The 26,872-nt window shown below is 49.5% G+C and overlaps 1 protein-coding gene across 2 annotated transcripts; it reads right to left on the bottom strand.

Annotated features, from left to right (window-relative positions):
- Positions 1-17,939: 17,939 nt before the first annotated feature.
- Positions 17,940-22,931, bottom strand: KLF4 (KLF transcription factor 4). 2 transcript variants are annotated; one of them, XM_055138072.1, is made up of 5 exons: positions 22,326-22,924; positions 22,088-22,208; positions 20,354-21,428; positions 20,015-20,179; positions 17,940-19,038 (listed from the first exon to the last, which is right to left on the bottom strand). In XM_055138072.1, the coding sequence occupies exons 1-5, from the start codon at positions 22,328-22,330 to the stop codon at positions 18,863-18,865; spliced, it is 1,542 nt and encodes a 513-aa protein (XP_054994047.1). In that variant the 5' UTR covers positions 22,331-22,924; the 3' UTR covers positions 17,940-18,862. The 2 variants fall into 2 exon arrangements, with proteins under 2 accessions (XP_054994047.1, XP_054994041.1); XM_055138066.1 differs by having other exon boundaries at positions 20,015-21,428; positions 22,326-22,931.
- Positions 22,932-26,872: the final 3,941 nt, after the last annotated feature.

Below are 26,872 nucleotides of genomic sequence, written 5' to 3'. Positions count from 1 at the left end.
TGTCTCTGGAACCCAACCATTTACAATCTAAAATTCCAGAAGCGCGTGGCTGCAGCACCCAAAATATTCAAAATAAGCAATGGACAATAAACAATCTAGCATTTGTCCCTGGCAGGCAGGCTTGAATGGTGGTGGGAAAATTCGAGCAAAACAAAATGCGCAAAAGTAGAGAGAGAATATTGGGGAAATTGCCTGCTCTGGAGGCAGGGTGAGGACTAGGATTGGGGAAGGGAGATATAATGGGACGCTGATGGTGGAAAGTGTGCACTGGTGAAGGGATGGGTGTTCGATCATTGTACAACTGAATCTCAAACATGAAAGCTTTGTAACTGTATCTCACAGTGATTCAATTAAAAAAAGAAAGTAATGTGGAGTCCATGCCCAATTCAATCAGCTTAATCAATGGCTGAATAAACAGCAGTACTCCTAAATTTTAAAAAAAAGAAGAAGAAAAAGTGCATGTTCATAGACATACACGGTGGCTGCTGAGGCCCGTACAAAGATGAGACAGGGGCTTTTTGCTCCTGTTGGGTGTGTTACATGTTTGAGAACTGGAGAAGTCATGGTAATGGAGCCTGAAGTTACTGACCACTTGTCACACGTCGACAAAATGAATCACCTTTGAATCCCTGGAGGAAAATACTACTGCTCAAATACACATACAACTCCAGATGACTTTCAAATCACATGCTCTCCTCCTCTTCGAACAAAAGACACTGTGGTCGCCAAAGGCAAAACAAAAACTTGGAGATTGTCCTGTTCGAATGTTGGGGGAGCTGAGTGGGGTTTTGTGCCATGCCTGGTGGTGCTCAGAGCTTACACCTGGTTCTGTGTCCAGGGATCATTCCTGGTGATGCTGGGGGACCATATGCAGGTTCTAGGGATTGAGCCAGGATGGGCCACATGCAAGGCAGGCAACTTAACCTTTGGGCCATCTCTTTTGTCTCCCCATCCCCCATGTCTGCCCCCTGTTGAATTTTATCTCAGTGAATTTCTGCAGTACATGTCCCAGAATAGGTCTGAAAGAGGCCATCTGAGACTTTGAGCTCTGGGAAAGATCCATAGCCCTTTACGTCAAGTACCAAGCTTGAGACCAAAGACGGCAGCAGCAAGTTGACAGATGTGACATTCGACAAGGCCAGAGACAGTGAAGGGAAGCTTTTCCAGGCTTAGAATTCAAGAGAGAAGTGAGAGGAGACCATGCAAGCCAACAAATATTCATGATGCACTTGAAACACGTATACTAAACAGACATTAGTCCCTACACTATTAGTCCACAGCGGGTAGTTTAAAGAATTTTGGAAGGAGGGTCAGTCTGGAGAGCTACACCAGCACTGTACAGGGTTTATCCCTGGCTTTGTGCTTAGGGGATCAGATGCGGTGCCAGAGATGAAACTGAGGTGAGGTGTGTGCAAGGCAAACACCTTGACCCCATTGTTATTGCTCCAGCCCGCAGATGATGGTTTAAAGTTGAAGTAGTTGAGGGTCCGAGGGAGGAAGATGGCCAGGCAGGGACTGGCCTTCTGACTGAACCTTCTAACATGCCAACCCAGGGATGAGCATTCTCACTATTCCTCCCCTGACTCGGCCAGGATAGAAGAAGGGATGAGTTATTGTACCCCTCTATATTCTGCCACAGCAGAGAACAGAACTAGTTCCAAAGGTGGCCAGTCTAGATAAAGGAACTATTTTTGGTGGAGTAAGGAGAGTCTCTGAAAGGCTCGTGTGAAGAATGTTCTAGATCTATGGAAACAAGTTCGGGGTAGTTCTGTGCAGCTGAAGCACTGGCAGCAGTCTCCCTGGCCTCCTGTGGGCCTGTTTCAACTATCTCAGGTGCACAAGTTCCAGATTTACTTGGACCCCTGCCTCAGCCTGCCTGGCAATTGCCTTTTCCTCCACTTGGCTGACAGGGCATGCAGGCTCCTTGAGTAGGTGTTCCTGCTGGTTTCCAGAAAGGATCTGATCCTCTATGGATGGAGACTCTCAGAGAACAGGAGGAGGAAGGACTAACAGTCAAAACTTCCTACAACCTAGGCTACCTGTCTTAGGGACATACATACCAGAGGCACTGTTAATTTCAGTACAAAATGTTCAGGGGCTAAAGAGACAGTACAGTGAATAGGATGCTTACCTTGAAAGTGGCTGCCCAGGGTTTGTCCAGGCATCTCCATGTGATGCCCTGAGCACCCAGGTGTGGTCCATAAACCAAAAGGGAGAAAAAAATTAAATGGTATTTTGCAGCCAATGGGATGGGCAGGTTTGCGCTGAGCACCAATCCCGTGCTCGAAGGATTTCTGTATTTCTTGCAGCAACTCCGTGAGTTGGGGGTGGGGGGGGGGTGGGGGTGATTACTCTTATTTTGCAAGGAGGATAGTTAATAGATTCAAAGCCAGGACTCCTGAACCCGCAGCTGCGGGTGGAGCGGTTGCATGAAAGCCACAGCAAACGCTGCATCACATGAGTCCACCTTGAGAGACAGGAAGCCGTCCACTCTGTCTCCCTCTTCTCAAGTCCACCGTAAAAGAGCAGGGAATTCAGGGAGCCCCGCCACTTGTGGAGGTCTTGTCACTAACTGCAAGGACAGTGACAGTTTTTTCACCTTCTCTGTATTCGCCAAAAGGAGGCAGAAAGGGGACGGATCAGCGACGGGACTCCACTCGGACTGGATTTAGGGCTCTCCACGCCAGGGTCAGCTAGCCTCCACCAGGAGGAGGCGAGGGGGGCCCCTTAGAGTCCCAGTCCAGGAGTCGGCGCTGGGGACCCCGGGCGCGCAGCCGTCCTGTGCGCGGCCGGCGGGGGGCACTGCAGACCGCGGCGCCGCCGCCCAGCGCCCGCGTCCAGCCCCAGCCGCGTCCAGCCCGCGCCGCGTGGCTCCCTCCTCCCCGCCCTACGCCCCCGCCGCGGCCCCCGACACCCCAGATCTGGAACGCTGGCCAACCTGCCCGCACGCTGCACGCTGGCCGGCTCGGGGCGGGGGTCGGCCCCCCGCGCGCGCGCTCGCGCCGCCCCCTCCCCACCTCGGGCGCGGGGTCCCCCTCCGTGCGCCGGGCCGCGGCGGTCCGGCCACTGGGCCCCGCGGGGAAGGTCGGGGAGTGGGGGCGGGTGTGTGTAGGGGAGTGGGTGATCCCGCTTATTTCTTCTGCAAGGAGGGTCGTTAACAGATTCAAAGCGTGGTACTCGCCTGGCCGGGGCTGGGCGGAGGAGGGAAAGCCCAGGCTGGGAGCGAGCGGGCCGGGATTCCGGGTGGATCCCCGCGCAGCCTTTGAAAGGCGGCCCGCGGCGTCCCCTCCCCGCCCACGCGGTCACTGTCCTCGCCGGGTGCCCAGCGCCTGCTCACTCGGCTCCGACGTGGCCTCCAAACGTCTTACCGGGAAGCAAGCTGCAAGCCGCAAGCGCTCCGGCGTGCCCCCAAGCCGCTGCAAAGTGGTCTTTGCGGCCCGCAGGGACCCAGACCCCCACCTTGGTCCCGGTGGGGGTGATGCCAGCCTTCTAAAGTTATTCCTCAGGGAGTTCAGTCTTATTCACGGACCCTGAGTGTTTTTTCTTTTTAATGGGGGTGGGGGGGTTGGGTTTTATTTTTATTTATTTTATTTTATTTTTCTCTCGTGAGCACCTGGCACCAGTCTCTTAAGGTGGGCACTTTAACGAGGTGATAACGAAGTGCAAATGTATAACGGCGCGGCAGCCCCCTGAAAGGAAAGGGAAAGTTTCTTAAGAAGAGGTTCTTCTCCCAGAATTCTGGAACCGGTCAACTCCCCCCACCCAGGGTGTTAATTGGTCGTAATTACCTTGTTAAAAGGCAGGTAAGACCCCATCCCAGTCTTAAGATAACAAAGGCAAGACCGTTTCTGAGATTTACAACCGGGAAGGAAGCCTCCTATTACTTTCCCCATTAGGTTATACATTAACATACTGGTTGGATTTTCCGCTTTCACTTTTCAAGTATCTTTCCAATTTCCAACGAGTCTCTGGAAACCTACAAAAGGGCGGTGTGGGGATTGGAGATGGGTCCGCCCCAGATGGAAATGGAAACACCGTCCAAGCCATGCATGATGACATGTATAAAGAATAGTTAACACCACCGCCTCCTCCCCGCCCCCTACAGCCCCCCCCCCCCACACACACACTTTAAAGCGATATTAGGAACCGAATCATGGCAAAAGTTAGTCTTCGAACATCTGTTCCTTCCATGGGAGGATTTCTTTCTTGCCAAGAATTTATGAATTTTATATAGGAGCTGGGTTCTGTTGGGGGAAGGAGGAAGGAAATGGGCCAAGTCGACCCCTCCTTGCTAAGGAATGCGGGAATATTTTTCTCTGACTTGTAGATGGCTCTTGAAACAGCTGATGGGGCAAAAGTCAGTCTTGGAGAGCTGGAGAGATAGGACAGGTCTGTGGTAAACCCGGGTTCCATCCTTGGCACTGCCATGAGTGACCCCTGAACACAGAGACAGAAATAGCCCCCGAGTACCACCCAGTATGGTCCAAAAACCAGTAAAACAACAAAATACTAGCTTTGGCGACGACTGGACAAGCTGAACTTTGTAGTGGCCTCATTTGTTTTCAGGTTGGAGCCATAGCACAGCAGGTAGGCGTTTGCGTTGCACATGGCTGGCCCGGGTTCGATTCCTCTGTCCCTCTAGGAGAGACTGGCAAGCTACTGAGAGTATCCCGCCTGCATGGCAGAGCCTAGCAAGCTACCTGTGGTGTATTTGATATGCCAACAGTAACAAGTCTCACAATGGAGACGTTACTGGTGCCCGCTCGAACAAATCAATGAACAACGAGAGACTACAGTGCTACAGACAGACAATACCAAGAGGCAACCGGGGCAGGAGATTTGAAGACCACTCTCCCCTTCAGAGGAAGCCTAACCCTTTCTAGAGTGGTAAGGAGTTTATTATTAAGATAAAACCTAAGCAATCCCTATCAGTTTATTTCAAATGTTCCTTTCATTTTCACATTGACCAGAAGGGAGTCAATCATTCATCGCTAACCATTCTAAACATCTGCTAACCCCTTTCTCTACAGTCTTTGCAAGTTGCTCAAAGGAACCAGTTACTGGAAGGTTTGTGTTTCCAAAACCCTATTTGGGTGGGGGGAGGAAGGGAGGGTCAGAAAAGCCCTTTGGGTGAATAGGACACAAAATTAATGAGTCTCTTTTAACTCAGAGCAAGTTTATCTAAACAGATTTATGGTGGTTTCTTCTGTAATCGAAATAACGTTTCTGCTTTTGAGAAGACTGGTGGAGCCTGGGGGAAATCTGCTTTGCACATTTCCAGGTAGACCTTTTTAGGTTCTTGACCTTTAAGTGGAATGTTTTTGTATGTTTGATTAATTGCTTTTATATTCAGAAGATTTGGGATGTAACCTTAAAAACAAAAAATCCAATCGATTTACAAAGAATCTAAACTGTTGATACTTACTAGAGACATACTTACCCGAGTATTTAGAGAGTAAGAATTAGATACAAACCAAACCCAGTTGATATGAATAAAAGAGAAAAGAAAAGTAAAACTGGGCCAGAGATACAGCACAGAAGATAAGGCTTGCTTGCAGCCCCAGAGACTTTGTCCCTGGTTCAAATCCTCCACACCGTGTATGGTCTCCTGCACACCACCAGGTGTCACTCTTGAGCACAGAGCCACATGCAGCTCCTGAGCACACCTGAGTATGGCCTAAAAGCCAATCAATCAATATGGTAAAGCAGCAGAAGAACAAGATCCAAGTGTGGAAAAGGACCCTGTCACTGTCACTGTCATCCCATTGCTCATCGATTTGCTTGAGTGGGCACCAGTAGCGTCTCCATTGTGAGACTTGTTGTTATTGTGTTTGGCATCAGATACGCCACGGGGAGCTTGCCAGGGTCTGCCGTGTGGGCGAGATACTCTCAGTAGCTTGCCGGGCTCTGAGAGGGGCGGAGGAATCGAACCCAGGTCAGCTGCATGCAAGGCAAACGCCCTACCACTGTGCTATCACTCCAGCCCAGGATAAAAATGACCCTAATCAACATATTTTATAGGAGAGATAATTTCCCTCTGCCTTTGCCTCCTCCAAGACTGAATCGTACGCAGTTTCCCATTGACGAACCCCTGGGTCATGCTTAGCAAGTTACCCCCTGGCAGAGAGGCAGCCTGAGGAAGAAGATGTGAAAAAGTCTCGGGCTGGAATTAGGCTTCTGCAGGGGCATGCCTGTGGCGTCTCGGTGGTGTGTCCGTCTCTTTACCAAGGAAACGTCGGGTGAAATGTCCTTGGGAACCCCTCCCAGCTCTGTTGCAGCAGTCTGGCTCCTAGTCCGAGCGCCTGCTTGGAGAGCCTCCCCTGCTTTCGAGATCCCAAACAGCCCTCTGAGTCACTTGTTCACGTGCTGTGGCACTTGCTCCGGTCTATTTTCAGTGGCGATCCCGTTTAGGGGAAGAGGGATTATCTTTGGGTATTGGGAGCACCAGGAGAATGTTGGCAGCGCATCAGGAAGGTGGCAGAGGGAGTGTTTCCCAGGGAGCACAGGCTGAGAATAGGGCCTCAGAGCACCACCCGCAGTGTGCCACTCCTTTCTCTTCACTTCCTCTTTTGCATTCTCCACTGAAGGGGGCCTCAGAGTGCGTGGAATCTTCGGTGGTAAAACATAGTTTCTTAGGCTCACCTCCCGTCTCCTCATGGTCAAAAAGGCGGCGGGTCTTATACTAATGCACAAAATACTGTGCTCGGGGCAGTGTTTTGGAATCCTGCGAAGGATGAAGTAACTGAGAAGAAAACGCAGTGGTTTCCTCTGGATGATTTTATGAAAGTAGTGGGGAGCTACGATACAAAAGTAAATTGTCTTTCTTTCCTTTTTTTTTCTTTCTTTGCTATTTTTCTTTTCTTTCTTTCTTTCTTTCTTTCTTTCTTTCTTTCTTTCTTTCTTTCTTTCTTTCTTTCTTTCTTTCTTTCTTTCTTTCCCTTTCTTTTTATTTATTTATTATTTTTTTTCTTTTTGGGTCACACCCGGCGATGCACAGGGGTTGCTCCTGGCTCTGCACTCAGGAATTACCCCTGGCGGTGCTCAGGGGACCATATGGGATGCTGGGAATCGAACCCGGGTCAGCCGCGTGCAAGGCAAACGCCCTACCCGCTGTGCTATTGCTCCAGCCCCTCTTTCCCTTTCTTTTTTCTTTCCTTTTCTTCCTTCTTCTCCCCTCCTTTCTCCTCCCTTCCTTTCCCTTCTCTCCGCTTCCTTCTCCCCTCCCCTCTCCTCTCATCACCCCTCCTTTCCTTTTATTTCTTCTCTTTCCCTCCCTCCTTCCCTTTCTTCCCTTCTTTCTTCTCATTTTTTTATATTTTTGGGTCACTCATTCCAGCGGTGCTCAAGTAACCACGTAGTGGCAGGAATCAAACCCAGGCCTCCTGTATGCAATCTCTAGCCCTTTGCGCAATCTCCTGGGTCCACAGATTTCATTTTCTTGAGTCATTACCCAAACTGGAGCATAGAGGAACAGTGTATATTTTAATAGAAAGATAAATAGAGGTTACTCGATGAGAAAAAATATATATATATAGGTTAGGTCACTTTTGTCCATTTAGTTCCCTGTGCACCAAATATAATCCTTGTCTAGATTAAAAGGCAAACACATTCCAAGGAGAAAAGGTGCAGATAATCCCCAAGGAAGTTACCTTTGCTCTCTTTAGAACATAGTAAAAGGTGGTAGAAAGAGCCTAAGTTTTGGAGTCTGGTTGACCTGGGTTCTGATTCTCTGGCTGTGTGACATTGGACCAGTTGCATGACTCCTCTGGGCCTTCTCCACTTCAAAAGGGATATAATAAATTCCTCAACCTCTATCAAAGTTCTTCGCATACCTTAGAGGCTTAGTCAATGAGAATATGTTCCATCTACCTCCAGCTCACTCACTCAACCTGCAACTCAAAGTCCAGGCCTTGAGCACATTCGTCCCCAGCTCACCAGAAATGTTTTCCTGACAGAGATAAAGGAGAGAGAAACTGAAGCATGAGAAAGAAAACAAACAAACAAACAGGCACGTGACCCAAACCCAGAATCTAAGAAATCATCCTTCTTTAAGGCAGTTTCTCTCCCAGCATAAATGCTGCCAATCCCGGAATGTTGTCAAAGTAAATGTTAGTTAACAATTGTTTACCAAAGGACAGGTAGTTAAATAGTGTGTGCAGTTGAGAGCATTGTTATCACAAACCTAAAATCATTTTTCTCAACCCTGTGTTTGTAAAGGAAGACATTGGACAGAAGTGTTCAAATATGTCCTGAGGCGGTTGGAGGATTTTTTTTTTCCTTTCAGTTCCTTTTTATAGCTCCACCATCAGATCTGAGCTCTGTCGCACTTTCTTTTTTAAATAGAGTGGCACATATTCTAATTAGGGAAATAAACGAAAAGTGCGCGCGTGTGCGTGTGTGTGTGTGTGTGTTTGTGTGTGTGTGTGTGTGTGTGTGTGTGTGTGTGTGTGTACTTAGATCTATGTGTTATTTGTTGGTTGCTAAGTAGATTACTCACTCAGTATTACGGGAGTCTGAGTAGACTCCACCATTCATAAAGAAAACCAGTCTTCCTTAATCGTTGCAAATAGTCAGCCTAGCAGTTTTATCAATTTTTTTTCTTTTTGCGTCACACCCGGCGCTGCACAGGGGTTACTCCTGGCTCATGCACTCAGGAATTACTCCTGGCAGTGCTTGGGGGACGAGGAAGGGGGGAGGACCATATGGGATGCTGGGAATTGAACCCGGGTCGGCCACGTGCAAGGCAAATGCCCTGCCCGCTGTGTTATCGCTTCAGCCCCATTTTATCTTTTTTTTTTTTTAAAGGTGTACTATTGATTGTGTATCAAGACAAGAAAAACGAAAAGGAAGGAAAATTCCTAATCTGAAAGAGAGAGGTCATGCGTTTTAAAATGCAAATTGAGACCCCAACATTAAACAATAGGGATCTTCTAATCCTCTTACACAGGCACAAATTGCAAATCAGACTCCCTTGCCTGAGTGGTTTTGCCTAACAAAATCTTTAATGCAAAGAATCCCCTAGGCAAAGCTTCCTCTGTTTCTCCAAGATTCTGTATCTAGACAGCCCTGTGAAGTTAGTTAGGTTTCCTGACTATAAAGTTAATTGTGCTTAAAATTAAATCATGTGGCTGCCTGGTCTAGCTATGTAGTCTCCAAACCATAGAAATCCAAAGTGTCTTGGTTGGCAGATTAAACTGCATTTTTGCCTCCATCATTCATTCCAAAAGAAGTTTATGATATTTTGTGAAATCAGGCCCAGACCTTCAGGCTGAACCTGAGGGACGTGTTTTAACATGCTTTAACATGCACCTGATAAACAAGTTGGATGTACCTAAAGTAATAAGCGATCAAGAAAAGTCGTAGAGGGAAAATGGTGTACGTGCTTGTAATTAATGTGGTTGAATCTCTCAAAAGACTCTGATCACTTTTCCAAAAAAGGGAAATGGTTTTTACTGGGACTAAGCTGCTGTCATTAAGCTTCTACTGTCTATCCCTAGTGGAGCACTTCTACCAGGAAAAACAAAATCTGTAAACATGCTTATTTCTATATTCTTCATCTTTGCTTCCCCTCCCAGTGCACATGACTGGTGAGGCCAGTCCTTGAACAGATTGTGTTGTTTGAACGGACTTGCATGGAAACAGAAAGCAGAACAAAGCCAGATTATATTTTAACACTTTTGGGGAATGACTCCTGTGTTCTCTAGAAAGAGGCACAATTAATCATACCCGACTTAACCGACTTAACACATTACAGCTATGTTTGGGGAGACACCAGAGCACAACATTACACTGAACTTAAACTTTGGTGTTTTTTCGACCACGCCCTGCCATGCTCAGGGGCTACTCCTGGCCCCGTGCTCCAGGGTTACTCATAGAAGTGTTAAGGGACCATGAGATAGCAGGGATAAAACCCAGGTTTTCTGCATGTGAAGCATGAACTCAGTTCTTTGACCTATCTCTTCAGCTCCTAGAATTTTCCTTTTCTGGACTAGAGAGATGGGACAGAGGTTAAGGCGCTTGCCTTGCGTGTTGCTGGCCTGGGTTCTATCTCAGGCATCACATGGTCCCCTGAGCACAGCCATGTGTGTGTCCCCTCAATTCCCCAAAGAAAATCATCCTTTGGACAGAGAGATAGTACAGAGGGTAAGGCGCTTGCCTTGAATGAAGCTGATCCCAGTTTGCTCCCTGGCAACACGTGTGGCCCCCTGAGCACTTCCAGTGGTCACTAGTTGAGCACAAAGCCAGGAATAGCCCCTGAGCACAACTGGGTGTGGTTCAAAGTTCTGTCCTCTCCCCAGATCATTTTTTCTGCAGGTGTTTTTTTATTGTGTTTCTTTGGGGGGAGGCCAGCAAATCCTCATTTATGAGGAACTTGCATTCTACTGCTGAGTTACACTCAGGCCCCTTCCAGGATCATTAAAAAAAAAATCTTTATTCTCAGGGGTGGAGAAAAAACTCAATGAACTGGAAGACATACTATGTATGCAGGAGGCCCAGGCTGGATCCCTGGCGTCACGTGGTTCCCAGAACACCACCAGGATTAGGCCTGGACACGACCGGGTATGGCCCCCAAACAAACAAACAAACAAATCCTTGGACCAGAGAGATAGTGCAGTATGTAACCTTCTTGCCCGGCTGGTACCTACAGCCCCCCTAAATACCATCAGGAGTGATTCCTAGCCCCAAACCAGGAGTAAGCCCTGAGCACTGCCATGTGTAGCCCCCAAAACAAAAAGCAAACTAAAAAGAAGATGGAAAGACGTGACCCAAAACCTCCATTCAAAAAAAAAAATTCTTTATTCCCTTTTAAGTTTCTCTTGGGTAAATCCAATCCTTTATCTGTTCTCAGTTTTGGACTTGCTCTCAGTGGTCCTGAAGACCCTTTCCTGCTCTGTCAGCCTGTGTAATTTTACAGCTTCTGGTGTTGGCAATCTGTTACTCACTGCTGCCTCAGGCAGCCACGATGCCTCAAAGGCAGGGCATTTGTCAATTCCATGCCCTGTTTTCTAAAGCCAGTTTATTTAGACATGTTCGAAAGCCAGAGAACTATTGTCATCCAAGTAGCAGAGAGAGTCTAAAACTTGAAGAGCAGGTCCTGGATGTGACTCAGTGGTAGAGTGCTTGCCTTATATGCAGTAGACCTGGGTTCGATCCCTGGAACTACAAGCATGCCAAAATAAAGCAAAGTACAACTGGAAGAGCCGCAAACAAAGCAGGTGGATGCTCTCCTAACCACCAGTGATGAGCTTTCCTCATCAGACCTGCTGAACTGCCCACCTTCCTAGGGTAGAAAGTGCCTTCTTTATGCTTTTAAACTTCAATTAGAAACTTTTTTTTTAACTTTTTTTTGGGTCACACCTGATGATGCACAGGGGCTACTCATGGCTCTGCACTCAGGAATTACTCCTGGCGGTGCTCAGGGGACCATATGGGATGCTGGGAATCGAACTCGGGTCGGCTGCATGCAAGGCAAACGCCCTACCCGCTGTGCTATTGCTCCAGCCCCGATACATTTTTTTTTTAAGGCCATAGATGGCAGTGTTAGAAAGGGGGCTACTTCTGGCTTCATGCTCAGTGGTCATTCCCAGTCATGTCAAGGTTTGAATCTAGAGTTCCTGCATGCAAGACATTCAGTCTGTTGAGCTATCTTCCTGGCCCTAAAAGAAATTATAGGGGCCACATCATGCTGTGTTGCAGGAACCTCTTAGAGATGCTCTAAGGATGCTCTTCTTAAAGATGCTCATCCAAGTGGTCAACCCTGCCAGGGTATGAGGGATTTATTAGCAAACTCAGGACCTCAACATGCTAGCCATATTCTGTGCCATTCATGCTCATGTTCTTCTTCCTAAGGTGTAATTTTTAAAAACCTTGTCATTTGCGTATCATATACTTCCATTTTACCTTGAGAGGAGGCAGAGTTGGGTTATTCAAGGAAAAGATCAACCTCTTTTTCCTGAATCTTGGTTTCTGGAATCATCTTAGCTCTGCCAATCATCCTCAAACTGTTTTTTGTGTGTTATGTGAAGCCCAGATACCCTCCCAGTACGGACCCACCAACCATGAAATTGTTTTCAGAATCAATACATAGAATCATTTGGCAAGGAAGAATACTCTTACAAAAGAGATGCTGAGGGGAATGGAAGGAAGAAAGAGGGACTAGACTAGAAGTAATCGAATGATAGGGCGCAGGGTCCTGCACATTTGGGTGGTGGTGAATGTGCAGTAATGTTGCATATCAAACGCATAAACATATGGTAGGAGATCTACAGTGGTTAAGGCACAAGCCTAGATTTCTCGCCAACTAGTTCAATGAATGGCACCAAGTGGTCCCTGAGCACCATTCGATATAGCCTTGAAGGTCCCTGAACATTGCTGGGTGTGACCCTGGAGGCCTCCAACAACATCAGGGGGGTCTGTGTATCCCTAGGACCACAGTGCCTGAGATGCATCATATCCTCAGGCCCTTGCACATTAAACTAAAGGCCTGATTGGTTAAGAACCACCAGTGGGACCCCTGAACCTCCTGAGCACCACTTGGAAGCATACCCCCTCCCCAACAGACAAAGAATATAATAAAAACCACGTCCATTAATACTGTTAGAATCTAAATTATGTTTCCTAAATTACAAGAATAATAAAAATATGCTAGGATTTGGGCTAAAGATGTAGTAAACAATTTTATTCAATTGAACGAATTAATTTGTGACTATGACTAGGGGTATTTGTGGGTAAACATGGAAAGTTTTCTAAAAGTATCCTTTCGGAGCTCCTACTCTTGGAGGAAATCATGTCATATAGGAAGACAAGAGTTTAACGACAGATCTAGATAGAGTGGAATGGAGAGTTTGTGAAAACTGGGTTTTAAAGGCTATCGGGTATAGGCACCTGTCAGGAGAACGTGCAGCTTTCCAGAAGCAGCAGAGATCACTATCGGGGAACAAAGGCTCAAAGGCTGATACAGGCGTGGTGCATTAGGGTCAAAGTTATTTAGCACCGTCAGGACACTTATGACGAGACTGAACACTGGGCAGTGACCACAAGTGGTAGAATGGCCATGTTGGATCTTCCCTCAGTAGGGACCAGGGACCATGGGAGTTCATAAGTAGGGAGGGTCTTGACCAATGGTGTTTGACCATGATTGCTATGTGCTGGGATAGAGGAAAAGACAGAAATAGGAGCTTTCTCTTCCACTGCGGAAGTGAAAGTGGAGATGGTTTTCATACATAGTCACTAGCTCAAGAAATTTATGCAGGAAAATTGTGTTTCCTTGCCAGTTAGTCCACTTTGACAAAGGAAACAGCATGTTTACTGGGAGACAAAAAGTCTGGAGCTTTTGACTGCTAAACAGGTTTACTGGAAGAACTTGGAGGTTAGCAAATCCTGCTCAATTGGGGTGTATCCATTTTGCCTGTAGTCCTACCTGCTCAGCTGACAGAAGACACAAATATTAAAAGAGGAACACTTTGAGTATGTCAGCACGAGTGAGGAGTAAAGGCAACACACTCACCTGTAAAATGAAACGGCATTCACCGAGGTGATGGAGAGTAAATCTCCACCTGGAGTCCTATGTAACAGACGTGAAACATAAAAGGAGGATGAAGGATCCTCATACTCTGGTTATGATTGTTATGTTTGTATTAATGAAAAATGTTGTTAGGTATACTCACATGTCAAAAGGATCCTGGCCATGTGAATTGAGTTTTTGTTTTGAAACTGAAGTTATATTTATTTCCTCTTTTCCTTTAAGAACAAGTGGAGAAAGATATTTAGAAGAACCAGTTGCAACATGCTGACTCATCTAGGGTGTTGAAAAGATCAAAGCAACTTGAAAAACGAATCTGTCAATGACATGGTGGCCAATAATCAGGATGGTAGTAGATGGACTTGCAATGTCCCTAATTCTGGAGAAACTATTTGATGAATGTTTATATTCCAGGGCCTCCCAGCGCCCTGATGAACACAATATAGTGGCCTAAATAGCAGATCCACATTTTTTTGTGTGTCATATTTCCTTATTTTTGCGGAACAATTTCTTTCATTTAACTTTTTTTTTTTTTTTTGGCGGGTGGTGGGGTGGGCGGCGCGGGGATGGGGGCTTACTCAGAGGTGCTCAGGGCTTAATCCTGGCTCTGCACTCAGGAATTACTCCTGGCAGTGCTCATGGGAACCATACAGGATGGCAGGGATTGAACCCTGGTTGGCTGTGTGCAAGGCAAGCACCCTACCTGCTGTAGTGAGGCATTGCTCCAGTTTATTATCTGGCCTACTATTGCTCTGGCCCAGCTTTTCTTTTCTTTTTTTTTTGTTCCTCTGGAGAGGATTATGGGGACCTATCCCAAGTGTTCTATTGATGAGCCATATCCCTGGCCCAGACTGAAAGATTTCAGGTTTGTTTTGGTTTGTTTGGGTTCAGTTTGGTTTGGGGTGTGCTCAGAGCTTACTCCACCCTCTACACTCTGGGATCACTCCTGGTGGAGCTCAGGGAATCATATGGGGTGTCAGGGACGGAATCTTTATCTGTCATGTGGAAGGCAACTGTTCTGCCCACCTCTCTCCTCTCTCTCTATCTCCCTCTCCCTCTCCTCACCCCCCCCTCTCTCAAACCTGAAAGATTTTATCTGTTTATGCTAACATGGTAGCAGTCAGTTTTCTCTCTGCTTTGGGACCAGGACATGAAAGAAGTAGATATTTTATAAGGATTGGATTTATTTGTTTTTCTGGGAAGTAGGATTTTAGGTGACAAATTTACTCAAGATTTGCTTCCATGGTTAAGTCTTGGAAGGATGAATATACCCACCTATCCCTTTTATTCTTGTAAAAGACTCTTTTTCATACAGCATTCCAATTATAACAGTAGTTCTCTTGCATTTTCCTAGGTAGAGCATTCTGTGACACCTTCCATAACATTCATTAGGTAGAGAGTTCTTGGTGGTTTTGTATGAAATATAATTGGATGACTCTGCCTGTGAACAATGAATGGTAGTTTCATCAACAAACTTTAGGAAGCAAACATAGCTTCAGTTTAGCACTATAAAAACATGTCACTTTGTAATACCTTGTAAAGGATGCTAAAAAAATACAAGGAGATAATATTTAAAACATATAAAATAATGCATAATAATGTTTCTGTGGAGCTGGATGGTTGTGTATATGAAAGACAGACTACAAATTCATTTTGCCTGTGTTGTGCTAAATGGGGTTTCACTAGCCAGAATGTACACTAGAGCTTTGGCTGACATGGTTCCTAAATTTAGATACTCCCACATATCAAAGTACAGAAGGTATCCCACTGCTTGTTTTAATATTTTTCTTGTGAATTACTCACCAGTTTTTTTTTGGGGGGTATGGAAATAGTGTGTGAGATTTTTGGTATGGAAATAGTGTGTGAGATTGTTCATTTCCAAATATGAAATAACAAGCCATATTTCTAAAAATTGGAACATGTGTGAAAGGAAAAGAATCATCTTCCTTGAGATGGCAAAGGTTTGTTTGTTTTAGCAAGGCAAAGCAGTAATGGAATCAAACAGGCTTTCAGGTAGAAAGTCCTTTGCTTGGAAAGGCATTCTGCTGAGAGGCTGAAAATCTGTTGATGTACAGAAAACGCTCTTGTTAATCCTTGTGTGTGGGAGCACGCATGTGCAAGTTAAAATCTAGGATGTATAAAAGTATACGTCCTAGGAAAAATGGAATAAGCAGGCATCTCAGTTATTAGGTACTTTATTATTTAGTATTAAGTGTTCGGTAATGACAGAACTTAGAACTCAATGGTACTGGAGTAATTAATTTAGCTATTTGTCTAAGTTGAACAGTTTGCCTGTTACAGCTTTGGAAAATTTTTCTCATTCATTCTAGATATTTAATTTGTTAAGTTTAGAAAAAGGAAATATAAGCGATCTTTCCTGTTGACCTTAGAAATTTTTAAGTACATTTAAAATGTTGATATATCACGAATGTTGTTTCTTCTATCTGATAGGAGCAAACACAGAGGTGGATATTATTTAATAAATATTTTTCATATACCAAGGGCCAGAGGGCAGTGTTAAAGAGAAAACACTGGACTGCTAGTTGACACCCACAGTAGTAATTTAATACAGCGAAAAGCTGTTTGCATGTAGGCTTTGGGGTTAAATAACTTTAATGTCCCATTTAAAACAAAGTCTAAATATTCATACCACCTTATTTTGAAAGTTTATACGTTTTATACTACTTTTTTACTTCCCCGTTATTATTATTGGCCGTGCTGGGAATCAAACCCAGGGTCTCACACACATACAAGGCAAGTGACCTATCCACAGACTTATATCCTTACTACCATCGTCTACATTTTAAATACTTTTAGAAAAAATTTGGGAATTACAGGATTACAGAAAACTAGATCAAATAAAAAACAGCAAAAAAAAAATTGGCATTAATATCTTGGTACTCCCATACTTTTATTATCATTTGCAAGGAACTGCCTGAACCAGCTAAATTTAATTAATTTTGGTGTTCTTTCCAGACCTTTTCCTTATTTTCCTATTGCTTCTCTTTCCCTGCACATACAAATTTCTATGTATATGATTGAAATCATGTTTAGTTCATATCCTGCTTTTTCCACTTAACATACCACGAGCATTTTTCCACGTCATTAAATATGTTATGAATATGTTCTTGGCCACATAAAATTCCATCCTATTGATGCACCTGTTTTCTTTTAAGCCAAGACACATGCCATGTTTTCCAGTTATGTTGGACTCTTAAAAGCCAAAGAAAATACTTGGTGTTGATCCACCATGAGCCTCTTATAATTTCTGGTTTTTATTCCCTTTGTCAAAGGCACCCACAATGCAAACACATCTCTGAACATTTAGACATAATGGATAGTTAATAAGCAGTCTAAAGAAAATGCCAGTCAGCTTCTGTCTGACAAGGTTAATTAGTCACCCACATCACCATTGCAAATATATCAAGTGTCAACAACTGTCCAATTTGTGGCAGCTAAAGAACTTGAAACTCTTGAGTAGCCCCTCTCAAAATACAGCGGTGAGCTAGAGAGACAGCGAGGCGGGCTTTGCGTGTAGGAGACTTGGGTCCAATCCCTGGCACCAATGGTTCTCTATCACCACCAGGAGAGATCCCTGAGCACTCTGAGCACTGAGCTATTGGAGCTGTAATGCAAAAGCACTACCAGGTATGGGCCCAGGCTCTCAAATACCAAAAATTCAAAATCCCCAAACCCCAAAATAACTCCCCCAAATTAAAAAAAATATACAGCAGAAACAAACAAAAAAAAACCCCAGCAGTCTTAACATCAAACACACACACTACAAAGGAGCAAACACACCATTTCAAAAACTCAGATTTAAACTAATTGTGTCATTGACATTTGTCTCACTGTTGAAACAACAAAATTGGCCATCACAGAAGACTGAGGTCTAAAAGTTTCTGCTCGAGGGCGCTGGCTGTTATCTGTAACACCAGCACCAATGACCATTCAATCCTCAGGAGGGCACTGTGGAACCGTGTTCTTAGGGTTTGCTGGCGAAGGTTCTTTTGTTACTCAAATTGTTCTGAGTGCAAGGCCAGGCCTGAGAGCTTGTATTTTCATTTGAAAATACAAAACACAGTGGTTTTTAAAATGTTGTGTATGCTGTATGAAACCAAACAAACTGAGGTATGATTGATTTCTACCTGGAAACTCATACTCAGGTATGAACAAACAGCTTTCCCCTACTTATATTATCATTTGCAAGGAGCTGCCTGAACCAGCTAAATTTAATCTTCTGGTCTCCAGGCTTCAAGGCCCTACCACAATGCACTCATTACAAAACTAAGTAGCCTCAGAAGGTTCCTTTAATTTGTGATGAGATAAATTTGACTGTTTAGTGCCTATCTGCTGCATTTAAACTAAAATGGTACATGCTTTTACAGGGGGAAAACAAAATCAAAGCAAAACAAGGTTCAGATAGAATATTATAGGTTTATTTAAAACTTAATTCTCACCTTGAGTATGCAAAATACAAACTCCACAAAATGTTCATTTTTACTTTGTAGTTTACAAATATACAAAATAGAAGTTTGCTTAAATTTATATTACATATTTATTAAGGCAAGGAACTATATAGAAAAAAAAACATTTGTTCTGCTTAAGGCATACTTGGGGAATAAACCATTGTACAAATTATTGCACATTTGAAACCACAGTGCATAACAGACTGTCTGCATAAAATTGGTAAAGAAATAAACCAGGCGTATTTACCTGACTTAGGTCATACATGTAGATCGGAAGACAAAAATAGATTTTCCTTGTCAAAGTATGCAGCAGTTTGAGAACTTTGGCTTCCTTGTTTGGTACCTTTAGAACCAAGACTCACCAAGCACCATCGTTTGGACTATTAAAACACATTTTTCTGTACCTGAATTTCTTCTTCTTCTTCTAATATTATAATGGCTTTTCGAAGGCAAAAGAGAATACAAGTTGATCTTTTATACTTATATTGCATCAGAAAACAATTCAAGGGAACTCTGGTTTTCCCTCCCCCCAAACGCACAGATCTGATTTATACCCTGATATCCACAACTTCCAGTCACCCCCCCTTGGCGTTTTTTGTAAGTCCAGGAATATTCAAGTTGGATTTTAAAAATTGGAATGATAGAAGATCCAGCCACAGACCCGTCTGTTCTTTGATTTTGTCTTTTGGTTTCTTCACGTCTCCTGATTATCCGTTCACGAATGGACTCGTCGTCGTCGGGAACTTGACCATGATTGTAGTGCTCTCTCCAGCTGGGCGTACCTCCCCCTCTTCAGGAAGACAGTGTGAAAGTTTTTTAAAAAATACTGAATTCTCTTCTGGCAGTGTGGGTCCTATCCACTGTTTGGGAATTAAAAGTGCCTCTTCATGTGTAAGGCAAGGTGGTCCGACCTGGAGAATGCCCGGTCACACTTCTGGCACTGGAAGGGCCGGTGCCCGGTGTGCTTGCGGTAATGTCTGGTCAGTTCATCGGAGCGGGCAAACTTCCACCCACAGCCGTCCCAGTCACAGTGGTAAGGCTTCTCACCTGCGGAGGGAAAGGAAATCACTGAGGTCACTGCTAGATAAGGGATCAGCACTTTGAAAAAGCTGGAGGCCAAGTACAGCCCCCTTTTACTCCCCTCTCCCCTCCCCCCCCACATTGCTCATTCTTGAAGAACTGAGGATATCTAAGGCCACTTCAGGGCCACAAATTTTCCATCATAATAAATGCCTCTAACACTGTGGGTTCTTGACTCTAAGGATGGGGGTGGGGGGCATAAGTTATGCCCTGAAAAACACAAATACCACCTAAAGCAACATTTTCATTCTTTGGAGTCACCACGACTGCAGAAATAGAAGTAACTTGTCTATGAAACTACGTCTGCTGGTCTCTCTCCTAGCCCCCAAACTTGAGTATGATTTCCCACTCCATTTGGGACTTCAAAGAAAAACAGCACCGGAAACTATTCTTTTTATACTGACATTTTTGCTTGCTATCAAATGAAGCTACCCAAGGCGGTGACCTCACAGGCCTTATACTTATGATGACCTCTCAGTGCACAACCATTAAGATTCTTGACATTTAAGTAAAAAGAAATTAAGACCAAAACTCAAAATAGCCAAAGGGCGTCAAGCGCCTAGAAAATTAAAAACTGGAAAAAAATTATTTTGAGGCTTTCGACCTGCAAAGTGTTAATTTCTTGATTACAAAGTCAACTGCTTCCGCTCAATCACGCTAGGGTAGGCCTCCACATACAGGAGGTAGACTCTCCTGCCGTTTTCAAAGGCACAACAAAACTGCACATTCAAGCACTGATACCATCCATCAAGGCAAGAAAAGGCTGCTGGGCAAGAAGGCAGGCGCCGGTTGGCTGTTCTCTGCCCTGTGATCCCGGAGATGGAGGAGATAAGTCTGCACCCCACAACCTCAGGGAGGCCCCGGGACTGTCCAAGGGAACCAATGGGGGCCGGGACACAAGCCACCCTGCCACTCTGCTCGCGGTTTGTTTCTGCCCGCCTACCTGTGTGGGTCCGCAGGTGTGCCTTGAGATGAGAACTCTTGGTGTAGGTTTTGCCGCAGCCCGCGTAATCACAAGTGTGAGTGGCAGTCCTTTTCCGGGGCCACGACCTTCTCCCCCTCTTTGGCTTGGGCTCCTCCGTCAGGCAGGAACCGGGTGGCATGAGCTCTAGGGTGGACAAGGTGGAAGTGGGGGAAAGGGGGGTCAGCATCACCATGTCCTGAAGCCCCGCGGAGGAGGAGGAGGGGGGAGGGGGGAGGGGGAGGGGGAGGAGGAGGCCGAGCAGCCCACGCAGGGCGCCCGAGCCCGCTCTAAGGGACCCAGCCCGGGACAGACACTGACCTTGGTAATGGAGCGCCGGCACCTGGGTCTGCATCTGGTCGGTCAGGAAGGGCGGGTAGTTGGGCCCGGGGTGGGGGTGGAAGCCAGGGGGGAGCGACAGGGCCGGGTGACAGTCCCTGCTGCTCAGCAGTTCCTCGGCACCCAGGGTCGGGGTAGTCCTGCTGGGGAGCTGGCGCCCCAGGGGGAAGTCGTGTGCCGGCGGCCGGTGGCCGTTGCTCAGCGTGGGTCCGGCGCCCAAGTGGGCCTCTAAGGTGCGGCCGACCGTGCACGAGGACACGGCCTCCTGCTTGATCTTGGGGCACATGCGCGGCGGCCCGCCGCTGTAGGGCGCCACCACCACCGGGTGGCCGCCGTCGGGGCTGACTTTGCTAACACTGATGACCGACGGGCTGCCGTACTCGCTGCCGGGGGCGCTCAGCGACGACTTGAGCACGAACTTGCCCATGAGCCCGCCACCTGGCGGCGGCGGCTGCTGCTGCTGCGGCGGGATGTACACGGGGTCCAACTCGGGCCGCAGCAGCTCGGCCACGAAGCCGCCCGACGGGCTCACGTCGTTGATGTCGGCCAGGTTGAAGGGCGCGGTGGGAGGAGGTGCGGACTCCCGGCCGTAGAGGAGGCCGCCGCCGCCGCCGCCGGCGCTGCCACCGCCACCACCGCCGCCGCCGCCGCCGCCGCCGCCGCCAGTGCTGCCCGGGGCCACGCCCGACGGGTCACCCCCGGCCCGGATCGGGTAGCTGAAGCTGCAGGTGGACGGCGCGCTGGCCGGGCCGCTGCTCGAGGGGGACGACGACGAGGAGGCGGATGCCGACGAGGACACGGTGGCGGCCACGGACTCCTGATGGGACAGCGAGTTGGAGAGGATAAAGTCCAGGTCCAGGAGATCGTTGAACTCCTCCGTCTCCCTCCGGGGCAGGAGCGCCGGGTTGCTGCCGCCGCCGCCGCCGCCGCCGCAAGCCGCGCCCACGGCGCCGCTCTCCAGGTCCGCGCTGACCACGGTGGTCGCCGCCAGGTCGTAGGCACGACCGGGAAGCACCGCGGGGAGCCGCTTCATGTGCGAGAGCTCCTCCCGCCAACGCTGGAGTGGGGGGACACGGGGCGAGAGGGAGAAAGAGAGACCGTCACGGGGGCGCTCCTCCGGGCCGCCCTCCAGACACACCGGCGGGCCCGGCGCGACAACAGCGCCAGGCATGCGGCCCGGGGACGCCAGTGCCAGCGCTGCCATCGCCGCCGCCCGCCCGCCCGCCCCCGGGGTCGGAGGGGGAGCCGGTCCGGGTGGCGGGCGGGCGGGCGGTCGGGTCGGGCTCGGCCCCGATTGCGTGTGAGCGAGCGCGAGGCTCGCCAAGCAGCTCGGGTCCCTCCCCCGCCCAGGTCCCGGGGACGCTCCCGCCGCCCCCGAAATTGGGACACGGAGAAGGCGCTCTCCCGGTGCGCGCTGGCCGCGGGGACCGCCCACGCCCGCTGGCTCACTCCCGCGCGAGAGCGTGCGGGGGACGCAGCCTCCCGCGGCCGGGGGTCCTTCCCACCATCCATCCAAGCGCGCCCGCCAGCCGGGGACCGGCGGCGGGGGGGGGGGTGGTGCTGGTGTCGAGTGCGGGACCCGGCCCCGCCTGGGGTAGTGGCGGATCTCCCCCCACACACACACACACACCACACCAGGTGGCAACTCCTTCCTCCGCCCGCTGGTTCTTCTCGGCCACCCCCCGGCGGTGCGGCGCGGCCCCGGGTGCCACTCACGTTGTTCGGAGCACCTGCTGGACGCAGCGTCTTCTCCCTGCCCGCCGGGCCGGACGCGAACGTGGAGAAGGACGGGAGCAGCGCGTCGCTGACAGCCATGTCAGACTCGCCAGGTGGCTGCCTGCGGGTCGGGTGGGGCGGACACGGTGGCAGGAGTCAGGGGGCCACTCTCGGCCGCCGGCCCGGGGCATCCCACTCGGGCGTCCGCGCCCCTCCCCGCGCCCCGCGCTGTACCTACCTCATTAATCTGGGGGCCCAGACGGTCCTCGGCAGTTCTTTAGCAGGAGGGGGGAAGCCGAACCCCGAAGTCGATGAAGAGAGGGAGGGAATTAAAAAAAAAAAAAAGACTAAAAGTGAAGCTGAAACCAAAAAACCCTAAAACCCCCAAAGCCCGAGATGATTCTTTTTCTTCTTCTTCTTCTCCTTCTTCTTCTTCTTTGGGATAAATATAAATGGAAGATGACCCTCCCTTTTATTTTACTTTTTTAAGAAAATAGGAAAAATAAAAAGTTCCTCTGTACACAAAAGTTCTTTAGAAAAGTTGTAAACTCGTAAAAACCAGCAAGGCGAGTGGGTAGGTCCGGTGGAGCCGGGGCTGCGCTCTCTTCCCCAAGTCAGCAGCGTCCGCCACCGCTGTCGCCGTCGCCGCGGCTGTCGCCGTGGGAGCTGGGGCTGTGGCCGGGGTGGCGGGCGGGCGGCGCCGCCAGGTGAGACTGGTCGCGGTGGCGCTGATCTGCGAACTGGGCGGCGGCGCGGGGCGCGGAGTCCGGGGGGCTGCGCCGGGTGCGCGCGGCCATGGGCGCTGGCCACGGGCGGGTAGGTGGGTGGGGGGCTGGAGGGGCGGGGAGGGGCACTTGGCGGCTCCCGGAGCCGCCGCCGCCGCCCGCCGCCGCCACCGCCTCTGCTCCCCGCGCGCCCGCAGCCGCGCTAGCTCTCTCGGGCCGGGGAACTGCCGGCGGCCGCGGCGCGCTCCTTACTTATAACTTCTTGCTCGGACGCTCCCCCCCCCCCACCCGCCTCCTCCCCGCTGAGCGCCTGAGCGCGCGCCAGGCCCCGCCCCCTGCCTTTCTTCTCCCCTCCCTCCCGCGGCCCCCCCCCGCGCGTTGCCACGGCAGCTAGGTAAACAAACTCGGCGCACGTGGGGGCGGGGGGAGGGAGGGGCGCGGGCGGGGCCGGGCCGGGCCGTGACGCCAGCCCGGCAGCTGGCGGGCAGGAGCCGCGCTGACGCCGGCGGCCGGCCCGGGCGCGCGGGGACCGGCCGCCCGCGGGCTTTGGGGGCCGTGCGCGTGCGTGCGCGCGCGCGATCGAGTGCGCGACTGCGGCCCCCCCCACCCCATCCGCGTTGCCCTGGCCGCGGCGCCGGGTTCGAAGCTCACGTTGGTTGTGAGACGGCTGGTGGTTGGGGGATGGGGGTCGGGGTGGGGGTGGGGGGAGCGCATCCCCGCTCCCCCCCCCCCTCGCGCGGCTCCGCGTTCGCCGCGCCGTGTGCGCACTAGAGGGGAGCGCGAGGATCCGTGTGACTCATGCAGCCGCCCGCGGGCCCTCCCGTGCGCACGCACGAGCCCGGCCCGGGTTCCCCCGAGAGCCCGCCTGGACGGGCGGCTCTCGGCCTGGCTTTCGCGCTGGGGACTCCCTCGGCCTCTCCCCGCCGGCCCGGGTGCGGCTCGGGCCCGGGGAGGTGGGAGGTGTCGGGGCGAGGGTGGTCGGGAGAGGAGGCGGATGCCCCCGCGCGGCATCGCGGAGCTATAGGATCCGGAGAAGGAAGGCCCGGGGGATGTCACTCTCCTGGAAAAGACGCAAGGAGACCCCCCGCCCCTCGAAGGGGAAAACGGAACTAAAGTTGCGAGCTCTAGAACCGGAGCCGGGAAGAAAGTCACAGGGCCCTCGATCTCCGGACGGTGGGGGGGGATGACGCTGGGGCTGTTAGGCGCGCGGTCACTCTCCAGCCAGGGAATCTCAAAAGTCCTTTACAAGCCACGCTCTCTCCTTTCCACTTTATGGATGAGGAAACTGAGTCATAAAGAGGTGAAGCGGCGAGATAAAGGTCAAACAGCCGTTCGCTCCCTCCGGCCCAGGCCCTAAAGCGGTGCAGCCCACCGAGAGAGGGTCTCCGTTGGGACCACCTGCCAGGAATGGAGAGATAACCACATGGATGGGGTGAGGGAGGGGGTGGGGACCAGCCGGGTTCCCGAAAGGGGTCGCGGCGAGCTCGTGGCAGCCGTCCCTGGTCGCCGGGAAGAGAAGAGGAAACGGCAATCATCATTTCAGACTTAAAACTGTTTCCCCTCCCCCCCCTTAGTTTGTGATCAGTAATTTTCCAGCCGGGAAGTGTTTTCGTCCTCATCTTCTCTGCAAACAGCGCTTGCTTTCCCCTCCTCCTTTCTCTCTCTCTCTCTCTCTTTTTCCAAACGTGAGTGTGGTGTTCGGTATCGCTAGCTGAGCGCAGGCTCGCGGGGTGTTTGGTTTGGATTCTGGCGCGCAGAGCCGGGCTCCGCCCGCCTTCTCCACCGAGCCCCCTCGGCAGGGAAAAAGCTTAGGACCACGGCGGCTGCATGTCAGCTCCGGCAAGAAAAGGGAAGAGAAGGACAGGGGGGAAGGATGGGTACCCCCCGCGCCGGGCCGACTGCGCGCTCACCGTCTCTCCGAGCTCTAGCCGCCTCGGACCTTTTTTTTCAAGTTCCGTGTCACCTGTTTTTTTTGGGTTTTTTTTTTTTTTTGAGTCCTGCGATTCTGGTGCCTACGAGGTTTCCTAAGAATATTTGTTATCCCATATTTTTTCCACTCCTTGAAGACCGCAAAAGTATTCTTGGAATGCATGCGTCTCGCTCCAAGTGAATCCACGGAGCCCGCTCTGCCAACGCCAGGAATCCCTCTAGGTCCCCAGGAGGAAGCCCTGGAAGATGACTTCCTCCGTGTTGGCTCCAGCTAGGGCTCCGGAGGGCCAGTCAGTTGCTGCGGGCAGGGGCGTGCTTTGGCAGTGACACCTCTGCCCCCACTCCACACTGGAGGGGCGCAACCCCACCCATTAGGAGCTGGCCTGGAACTTCAGTTCTAAGAACACTGCCCTTTTCCAAAGAAGGAAGGGAAAGCACCTGCTGCCGCACCCCCAAATTTCTTAGGATATTAGGTTTTGAGAATTGCTTGAGGGAAATGTCATCCACTTTCACACCAAGGCCAAAGTCCCTAAACACCAGTGAACTTGGATGAACCCGAGATTGGTGACCAGCGATGTAAACATGTAAGTCAGGACTTGGAAATTCCAATTTAGGTGGCCAGTACATGAGGGTTGTTTTTTTTTTCTTTCTCTGTTTTTGATTTTCGTTATCTAAGCCAGAAGTGTTGGCATGAGCAAGCTCGAGAGGGAAGCGAGAGAAAGAGTGAGGGAGGAGGAGAGAGGAGAGAAAGGAACCATGCAATGCAAAATCAGTATTACACAGATGAATTGGAAAGCCACTACTATTATTCTGAGACTCAATTTTTTTAAAGTTGTGCTTTAAGTTTCCAAACAGCCTTCTGAGGGAGCGAGGCAGAGCCTGGGCCAGCAGCTATCTGGTTATTCCTGATTGCATCACAAAGGGAATTCTCTAGATTTGCCCAGTGTACTAGAAGAGGCAAAGAACACCAGGTTCACAACTCATCTATCTCCTTTCAAGGCGGGGGCCTGGTGTGACAACAGGGTTATGACCCTCCCTCTCTTCAGAACAGGTAGGTCCAGAAGAGTTAAATCCCTGCCCTATGTAATTTATAAACATGAGGCTGAGTAAACCTTTGATGACTAAATTGCACTCTAAAATAATAATAATAGAAGACACCCTTTAAAGAAGAATTAAATACTTACTGGTGACTTTATTTCAGCAAACTGATATTACAAGTTTTGTGGTATGGAAGTTAATTATTAATGTCCCTTAGAATTGTAAAATGGGTCTTTTTTTTTTTTTTTTTCCAGCACTGCCTGCGTTCGTTGGCAGAAGATGTGATGGAAACCATTAGTGGTAGGGATTAATGTGGAGCCAGGGGAAGGCGTGATGGATTGAAGAGGCCGCGTGAATGTTTCAAGGGAAGGGCTCAGGCCCGGGTCTGCGCTTCGGGGATGAGGCTGGCTGCTCCCTGGCCTGGGGTGTGTGTATGACTGCCCAAGGACTCTAGAAAAGCTGCCTATTTAGAAGGGGAAAGCAGGGCAGGAGAAATAGCTCAACAGGCTGAGCACAGGCGAAGCATCTTTTGCATGTCGGAGGTCCTGACAGGTCCTCAGCAGCACCAGGAGTGACCCCTGACTACAGAGCCAGGAGTGGCCCTCCAGCTGCCCTGGGGTCTATCCCCAAACAAACAAGATTTGGAAAGCAAGTAATGGTTTCAAAAATTTGTAATTGGTGGGGGAGGGGGGGTTGGGCCACACCCAGAAGCATTCAGGGCTTTACTCCTGGGTCTTTGCTCCTGGGTCAGCCCTGGGCAGTGCCTGGGGGACCATATGTGGTACCAGGGATCAGACTGGAGCAGCCGCTTGCAAGGCTGGCTCCTTAGCCCTGGTCCTATCTCTCCAGCCAGCAGATGCTTTTCAATATGCAAATTCCACAAATTAAATTCCTGCTGATAACGGAGAAGGACTTGCCACTCTTAACTAGCCACAGTCCTCTCAGCTTTTACTTCCTTCTCCCCAGTAAATGGCAGACTCTTTGTCCTCTAAAGTAGAGGCAGTCATCACATCTACTTCTTAAAGCAAAGCAAATTATAAATGGAATGATCGGGGATATATTTCAGTGGTAAGGCACCTGCCTTGCATGTGTG

Source organism: Sorex araneus, chromosome 1, assembly GCF_027595985.1.
Source record: "Sorex araneus isolate mSorAra2 chromosome 1, mSorAra2.pri, whole genome shotgun sequence".
NCBI lineage: Eukaryota > Metazoa > Chordata > Mammalia > Eulipotyphla > Soricidae > Sorex > Sorex araneus.
This window is presented reverse-complemented; position numbering and strand designations above follow the sequence as displayed.